Raw genomic sequence first — 9,350 nt, forward strand, 5'->3', positions numbered from 1 at the left:
TATATGAAATGTCACAGGAATTTCCCTCAATTAGTAAAAATATTTACTAAGTTGAGAAAAGTTTGCTGAAGAGTGTGATGAGATGGTATACGCTGAAAGTAAGTAAATGGTACTGGACATTGGTTCCTTTTGAAGGTCATGTATATGCCCCACAATGAGATAGTTCTGGTTTTACAATTTTGTATAGTTCTAAAAACCATTGATCATGTAGTTTAAAGGTAGTGACCTTTATGATACATAACTTTAGTTTCATATAATCCTTATTTTAAAAAGAAAACCAATTTACTATATTCTATGAAATATTTCATAATAAATGTTTATTAAAATTTTAATTAACAGATTTATACATACATCACATTTATGCCATTTTATAAACATACAACCACTATGTTACATTAAATAACAATGTGCTGCTGGACACAGTCAGATATCCTGTGGCCTCATAGGAAGTGAAGGGCAGCAATATCCCCAGAGAAGAAGCTCCAATAAATGGTCAGCAAAATGGCCAATTCACAGAGATTTAAGGCAAAGGAAAGGTATCATAGGGGAGGCGAAGGCAGAAGGAAGGGAAGTATATATGAGGGAACTTCTGAAAACATCATAGAAGCTCACAGTTCCATTGTCATAATCCAAAAACACGCCAATCCTACCCAGAGGCCTTTTCACAAAGTGAACTAAGGATGGGGAGGTGGTGGACAGAATATACTGACTGTTCACCTTTGTAGAACTGAGGAAAAATGCTTCTTCAGCACCAACACTGATACTGGTATCACTTGTGAAGATGCTTTTACAGACCCCCAGAACCCAGGTAGAAGATTGTGCCACATCCAGCTCCCAATAATGCCTCCCGGAGGTGAAGGCCTGAGCTCCCCAGGACACAGTACACGCCTCGCCCTGGGGCTGTCTGGACGCGCCGGGATGGTCATCCTCAAACAGCACACTTGCGTCATCGAGGATCGCATGGTGAACAGTCATCATCAGACTCAGAACGTTATTCACTGCAGAAAGAGTAAAAATTGTGTCAGCCAGTTGAATTTCCATGTCTCTGAGAAGCAGAGGCTTTCTACACAATAAGCTTTTTAATTTTCCTTCTCCAAGGAAATCAAAACAGACAGCAAAGGGAGTTAGAGTGACTCTTCTCTGAAGAATAAAAGTTATTACTATCTCTGTGGCATACAGAAATACATCAGATGAAAGAGAAAATTTTAAAAAAATACTTATATCATGAACTGGGTGAAGTCTGATTTAGGTCAATCTCTTCTTAGTTTACTTTAGGATTCATCTAAAAACATTTATTCTCATGTTAGAGAACTTTTCCTGTGTCTTTTGTACTAAATACTATGGAAACTGCAGATGGCACTTTGTTATCACGTGGATACTTAGGGGATATAATCTCTACCTATTACATTTTCAAAGGTCAAAAGAATTGATAGAAATCCATCTATGAATAATTTGGAAGCTTCAAAAAATATATTCTAACTAACAGTGTTCATGCGTCACTTGTCTTAAAGTTGTTATGAGATTGAAAGCATTACAATTCTTCTGCCAAAGCCCATTTCAATTTTTCTGTCATTTATCCCTAATTTTAGAAATAATAAATGTTCTTTGTACAATGTGTAATAAATTTAGCTATAATGAAGTGAAAGTAAAAGTGTTAGTCCTTTCAGTCCTGTTCTACTTTTTGCAACCCTGTGGACTATATGTAGCCTACCAGGCTCCTCTGTTCATGGAATTTTCCAGGCAAGAATACTGGAGTGTATTTCCATTCCCTTCTCCAGGGATCTTCCCAATCCAGGGCTTGAACCTGGGTCTCCTGCATTGCAGGCAGACTCTTTATCATCTGAGCCACCAGAAAAGCCCAAACAGTAAATTAAAAGCAGCAATGATAGATTTAAGCTCAAGAGTGAAATAAACTGAGTAAACAACATATTGATGGTCACTCACAGAACTAAATATTCAGTCTCTTTATGATCACAGTAATAACTTGGTTGCTCTCCTTTTGCTCTTCCTATGTCAGATATGTGTGTGTGTGTGTGTGTGTGTGTGTGTGTGTGTGTGTGTGTGTCTGGTTTTGCGTTTTCAGGAAGTTACAGGTGGCACACATTAGACTTGTTGTTTATAATGTGAATATAGAGGCAACAAAAGAGTCTGAAATGTAGTACTTGGATGCAGTCTCAGAAACCAAAGAAACATCTGTTCATTTCCAAGGCAAGCCATTCAATATCACAGTAATCCAAGTCTATGCCTCAACCAGTAATGCTACAGAAAATGAAGTTGAACAGTTCTATGAACACCTACAAGACCTTCTAGAACTAACACCCCAAAAAGATGTCCTTTTCATTATAGGGGACTGGAATGCAAAAGTATGAAGTCAAGGAATACCTGGAGTAACAGGCAAATATGCCGTTGGAGTACAGAATGAAGCAGGGCAAAGGCTAATAGAGTTTTGCCAAGAGAATGCACTGGTCATAGCAAACACCCGCTTCCAACAACATGTGAGAATATTCTATACATGGATCACCAGATGGTCAATACCAAAATCAGATTGATTATATTCTTTGCAGCCAATAATGGAGAAGCTTTATACAGCCAGCAAAAACAAGACCTAGAGTTGAGTGTGGCTCAGACCATGAAATCTTTATTGCCAAATTCAGATTTAAATTGAAGAAAGTAGGGAAAACCACTAGACCATTCAGGTATGACTTAAATCAAATCCCTTGTGACTATACAGTGGAAGTGACAAATAGATTCAGGGGATTAGATCTGATCGATGGTGTGATCACTCACCTAGATCCAGACATCATGGAAAGCAAAGTCAAGTGGGCCTTAGGAAGCATCACTACGAGCAAACAAAGTGGAAGTGATGGACTTCAGTTGAGCTATTTAAATCCTAAAAGATAATGTTGTGTAAGTACTTCACTACATGTCAACAAATTTGGAAAACTCAGCAGTGGCCACAGGACTGGAAAAGGTCAGTTTTCATTCCAATCCCAAAGAAAGGCAATGCCAAAGAATGCTCAAACTGCTGCATAACTGCACTCATCTCACACGCTAGTAAAGTAATGCTCAACATTCTCCAACCCAGGCTTCAACAGTACTTGAACCCTGAACTTCCAGATGTTCATGCTGCATTTAGAAATGCCAGAGGAACCAGAGATCAAATTACCAACATCTGCTGGATCATCAGAAAAAAAAAAAAAAAGAGTTCCAGAAAAACATCTATTTCTGCTTCATTGACTACACAAAGCCTTTGAATGTGTGGATCACAACAAACTGTGGAAAATTCTTCAAGAGATGGGAATACCAGACCACCTGACCTGTCTCCTGAGAAATCTGCATACAGATCAAGAAGCAACAGTTAGAAGTGGACAAGGAACAACAGACTGTTTCCAAATCCAGAAAGGCATAAGTCAAGGCTGTATATTATCATGCTGCTTATCTAACTTAAATTCACAGTACATCATGAGAAATGCTGGACTGGATGAAGCCCAAGCTGGAATTATGACTATTGGGAGAAATATAAATAATCCCAGATATGCAGATGACACCACCCTTATGGCAGAAAGTGAAGAAGAACTAAAGAGCCTCTTGATGAAAGTGAAGGAAGGGGGTGAAAAAGTTGGGTTAAAACTCAACATTCAGAAAATTAAGATCATGGCATCTGGTCCCATCACTTCATGGGAAATAGATGGGGAAACAATGAAAAAGTGATAGACTATTTGGTGGGGGGAGGGGTGGTCCAAAATCACTTCCAATGGTGACTGCAGCCATGGAATTAAAAGATGCTTGCTCCTTGGAAGAGAATTTATGACCAACCTAGACAGCATTTTAAAAAAACAGTGTCATTACTTTGCTAACAAAGATCCATCTAGTCAAAGCTATGGTTTTTCCAGTAGCCATGTATGGATGTGAGATCTGGACTATAAAGAAAGATGAGCACCGAAAAACTGATGCTTTTGAACTGTGGTGTTGGAGAAGACTCTTGAGAGTCCCTTTGACATCAAGGAGATCCAACCAGTCCATCCTAGAAGAAATCGATCCTGAATATTCACTGGAAGGACTGATGCTAAGGCTGAAACTCAAATACTTTGGCATCTGATGTGATGAACTCACTCATTTGAAAAGTCCCTGATGCTGGGAGAAACTGAAGGCGAGAGGAGAAGGAAACAACAGAGGATGAAATGGTTGGGTGGCATCACTGGCTCAATGGACATGAGTTTGAGTAAACTCCAGGAGTTGGTGGTGGACAGGGAAGCCTGGCGTGCTGCAGTCTATGGGATCACAAAGAGTCAGACAAGACTGAGTGACTGAACTGAACTGATAGAGGTAGAAAAGGTGTTAGCAACTTCAGGAATTTATGCACCACCTTCATAAACGAAAAAGAAATACAATGAAAATGAAAGAAGGGTTGTTCCCAAGAAACTCTAATGAAATGTAGTCCTGATCACCAAAAGGCTGACTCTTACCTCTGAAGTTGTTCAGCATGTGTAGGAATCCAGAGACAGGCCAGGAAGGGAGTTCTGGGTTCATGGGCTGAGGCTTTTGTATCTGTGCCAAATGAGTCCTGTACAAAGAACATCGATTCCACGTCAAGACCAATGGCTAATCACGTGAGAACTGCAAAACAGCAGACTTCACCACAGGATCCCATATGTTCTCAGGATGTATACTACTCATTTGAGAATATAGAAATGTTGCCATATATTTTACTAAATAGAAATTACATCAAATTTCATTTTCCCCATTTTTCTCAGACAATATTCCAAATTTGCACTCACTAAATTTCATTCCCTTCCTCAATTCCATCAATTCAAAGATCCTGGGCATTTTACAGAGAGCAAAAAATTCAGGCTAAGCCTTTGAGAGTTCACTCACAAAGTAGTCGTCAAGGATGCATTCTGTGTCTAAATAGAAGTGCTCACTGACAAGACATGTTTATTCTTCTCTGTCAAGCAAAGTGACCCAGGTCCAACCTGGCTGTCCTGGTCCTGAATGTCTCACTTAACAGTGGGCAGCAGAAAGCTGCTCCCTGTGAGGTCTTGCCTGCAGGGGGCTTGCTGTGATGGAACAGGCTGAGTCACTGCTACTCAGTATTAACAAAATCACAGTCTCTCTGGGACTATGCCTCTTTCATGCCTTTTTCACCTTTCAGTTCACTAGGATAGGTGCTTCCTCTGTGATGTCTTAGAAAAATCCCTTGCTAAGTTTTATTGTGGTCAGGCTGGAGAGAATGGATCGAGTGGGTGGGACAAAGCCCAGAATGTCAGCAGATTTTCAGATATAGTCGATTTCAGTCAAATGAAAAGGAAACTACTGAGATCAAGGGTCAGAAACCCCTGAAATTCTTTTGAAATAAAATAGAAAATGGCCAAAAAGACAATGTTGGTAATCCATATACTAGGGTTCTGTACCTGTGAATTCACACATGTATTCAATCTGTACATTCTGGGCTATTCATTTGCTTATTTATTCCTTTATTTTATAATAGGGTCAGAGCTACTATTCTAACTATATTTCATATACAGTGTGTACCAGTCAATCCCAAATTCCCAGTGTAAACTTCCTTCCCCTCTGCCTTTGTTCTGAGTGGAAAAAATTCACAAAACATTTCAGAAACTTCCAAAAATGTAAAAATTGAAAATGCCACATACCAGGGAATGACTTATGTAGCATTTACTTTATACTGTATATGTTGTAAAGTTATCTAGAGATGACAATGTATACAGGAGCATGTGTATTTGTTATCTGCAAATAACATGGTATTATGTATAAAGGATCCTGAATCCTGGGATTTAGATATGGGAGAGGACCTGAAATAAATACCCAGGTCTCAAGCAAGAACTGTGGATCCACTTCATCAAAAAGGCAAAAATATTTCAGAAATCAAAAATCATTAGTGTATACTCACATTTCCAGCACATTTTCCAAGCCCTGCAAAGAAAAAATAAAAAATCATGTTAATTATTAGAGTTCTGTTTCCATCTCCTGTACCTATTCTCGTTTCATAATAAGACATGGTTTTCTAAATCTCTTCTAAGTAACACTCAGAAGCAATCTTCATAACAGACCCTAACCTAAAGCATGATGGGCTTCCTCAGGTCTCATTAAGGAAGGAAAGGGGGCAGGAAGGGCCTGCACAATGTTGTAGCAACATCTAGGTTTCCAGTGTCACTCACTGCCAACTGCTGTCTTCAGGAAGTGATCTCACCACTTATAACAATTAAGTAAACCAGACAATTGCATAAAAAGAACCATAGGTTGCATTAAAATTGATACTGGTTCTAAATGTCTTGCCTGTATGACAATAAGAACCTCTAGTCTTCAGGAAGAGTGGATAACAGAGAGTGCCAAGGGTTTAGGGGGTTATATACTGAGATTTACTCCAAGAAAAAGTAACTTTTCCCTGGTCACAGAATCTTGCTGATTATGTTATCTTCTGCCTGGATAGGTAATGTTTCAGTGTCACAGCAGCTCATCTAGAAGAGTGTTTCTCTCTCTGAGGTTGGCCCCTCCTTTCTCACCTGGAGCAGCTCCATGTCTGGCTTGTGGCACATCTCAGTCAGCTCTCTGTACATGTCTTTCAGACTTTCTCTGTACTGAGTCATTCTGAACACACTCTCTTTGAGTTGCTCACAAATCTCCTTGGCTTCTCGCTCCAGGGCCTCCAGATGCAGTTGCTCCTCCTCCCGGAGCAACAGAAGCATCCTCTGATATTCAAGCTTGATCATCACCTTTCTTAAGGCCACATAGTCCTGCAGAGATAGTGGATCCAAAGCATTACTTATGTTCACATTCAAAAGAAAACTTCAAATTATTTCCTTAGTGTCATCAAGGAAGTTCCCGACAAACTGCCACATGCATCAAAGAGTCTTGAATATTTTCAGGTCCTTATTGCCCATGCTTTCTCTGAATGCCTAATCTCTTTCCCTGTTCAAATCAAGTCATCTGAGGGACCCCAGGCTGTCTCCCAAGGAGGATTCTTCCAGGTTCTTACTCCATCAATTATTTCCTCTCTGACCTGAGTCTTGTTTTTCTCTTGTTCCTTTCTCTGATTCTTCTAGATATTCTTTCATGAAGTAAACCTCATTTTGAATATATGTTTGTTTTTGTTTTGTTTTTCCTGCATGCTGACTCTCTTCAGTCGTGCACAACTCTTTGTGACCTTGTGGATTATAGCTCACCAGGCTCCTCTGTCCATGGGATTCTCCAGGCAAGAATACTGGGGTGGGCTGCTATTTCCTCCTCCAGGGCATCCTCCCAACCCAGGGATGCATTCCATGTCTGTTGTGGCTCCTGCACTGAAGGCTGATTCTTTACCCCTGAGCCATCATTTTCCCTCTAGAGATGACTCTCTTCCTCTCTTCTCCTTCACCATCACAGTTAGTGCAATGTGTCTTATACCCCATGTCTGAAAAGGCTTATTTCAATCTTCAAAATGTGGCCTTGGAATACGTTTCATGCCTTGGTCTTCAAATATACTAGCATTCTTTGAACTAGCATATATTAGCCTGTTTTAATTGCAATTACTGATCAGTCATTTGAAACCACTCCTCCAGGGAAGAGACCAGTAGCCTTTGACAATAACTTATACTGACCTAAAAAAATCTAAGGTAAAATTATATCAATATTTATACAAATAAATAGGAACATTTTTATTCTTACCTCAAAGGACTGAGTTGTCTTAGCTTCCTGATTCAGACTGATTTGTATTTCTTCTCTCATTTTCCATAAAGAGCTCATTCTCTTCAGGAGTTTCTCCTGCAAAATACCCATGGGATTTAGTAACACAGAAGATGACACTATAATATTAATCCCTTTATTCCTGAGCAAAGGCATTTAGTAGTTACACAGAAACCTTGACTTAGGAGGCTGTCGTCAGACTTTTCCACATTAATTTGATGCCAATATTTGAATATCAAGGAATAGAACTGTATACTAGAGAACTGGGGGAATTTTACAGATAATGGGATCCATGTCCCCTGATACCGAGGCTCAGACTGTAATAGCCCGAGTAAGAAAGCCTCAAGCTCCCATCAGAAGCCTGTGGCCCTGGTGCCACTCACCCCGGGATGCTGCATTTCCAAACGTGTGGACAATTGGGCAACAACACTGAAAGGACACATTATATGCGAGGATCCACATTCAGAACTCCCACCTCCACTATCTCCACCCCCATCACCATCACAGCATCCTGGTCTTCCTCTCTGACTTAGGAGCCTCTAGATCCCAAACTGCTCGAGAGGCATCACCTACCCGGGACTCCTCAGCAGCCCTGTGTATTGGACTGTGGCTGTGAGCTGCGTGCTCGGGGCATTCAGAGCAGGGCCCACAGAGCAGGGTCTGGTCAGCCTCACAGAAGAGGCCTTTGGCTTCCTGGTGTGTCACACAGATCTGCTCCTCAGAGCTGTGGTCGTGGTCAGCTCTGGCCTGTCTGGCAAGGGAAGCCAGCCTCTTGAGGACAATATTGGTTTTGAAATCGGGCCTCTCTGATAGTCCCCTGCACTCAGGGCAGCTCCTTGGAGTCTGGCCTTCTTCCCAGCAAAGGCTCAGACAGGGACGGCAGAAGCTGTGCCCACAGTCTATGGTGACGGGGTCCAGGAAGCAGTTCATGCAGATGGAGCAGGTGAGTTCCCTCTGGAAGACCTGCAGTGTGTCTGAATCCATGTTTCTGAAAATTAAAGAAAGAAATAAGAGAGTGTAAGAGAAAAAGTTTTTCTTCTGCCCTGATCAGGAAAAATAAATCCTTTGGACAAATTCCTGTCTTGAACTCTAATTTCCCTATTTGCTTACCTCCCCAGAACGAACCTAGAGATGGTGACTGTATACACTTTGGATTTGATCTATTATACAAAAGGCGAAATACAGTAAGAGTCTTTAGCAAGGTTTTGGTTAAAATAAATCAGGATTTCAATCATACTAAAATTATTAATACATGGAGAAGCTTAAAGATTAGTGTGAGTGTGCTCAGTCCTGTCTGACTCATTGCTACACCTAGACTGTAGCCCACCAGGCTCTCCTGCCCTTGAGATTTCCCAGGCTTGAATCCTGGAAAGGTTTGCCATTTCCTTCTCCAAGGGAGCTTCCCACTTAGTGGCTGAACCCATGTTTCCTGCATCTTCTGCATTGGCGGGTGGACTCTTTACCACAGAATCATCTGGGAAGCCCCTTAAAGATTAGAATGGAGGGTAATTGTTGGGATGACTTCAGAGCTACTTTGTTAGCTGATTCTGACAGAAGCACACACAGAACCTCAGTCTGTCTCTCTCTCGACTTCCAAGACTCCCTGACTAGAACCCACACTAGCACACTGTTCATTTCTCTCCTCATGGCCTCAGTTCCTTCCATCATCA

At 40.9% G+C, this 9,350-nt stretch overlaps 1 protein-coding gene across 1 annotated transcript; it reads right to left on the reverse strand.

The window, feature by feature from the left end:
- Window positions 1–510: 510 nt before the first annotated feature.
- LOC138083531 (tripartite motif-containing protein 64-like) lies at window positions 511–8,664 on the reverse strand. Its single transcript, XM_068977391.1, has 6 exons — window positions 8,254–8,664; window positions 7,663–7,758; window positions 6,508–6,752; window positions 4,974–4,982; window positions 4,467–4,564; window positions 511–998 (listed from the first exon to the last, which is right to left on the reverse strand). The coding sequence occupies exons 1-6, from the start codon at window positions 8,662–8,664 to the stop codon at window positions 511–513; spliced, it is 1,347 nt and encodes a 448-aa protein (XP_068833492.1).
- Between the last annotated feature and the right edge of the window lie 686 nt (window positions 8,665–9,350).

Source organism: Capricornis sumatraensis, chromosome 8 (assembly GCF_032405125.1).
Source record: "Capricornis sumatraensis isolate serow.1 chromosome 8, serow.2, whole genome shotgun sequence".
NCBI lineage: Eukaryota > Metazoa > Chordata > Mammalia > Artiodactyla > Bovidae > Capricornis > Capricornis sumatraensis.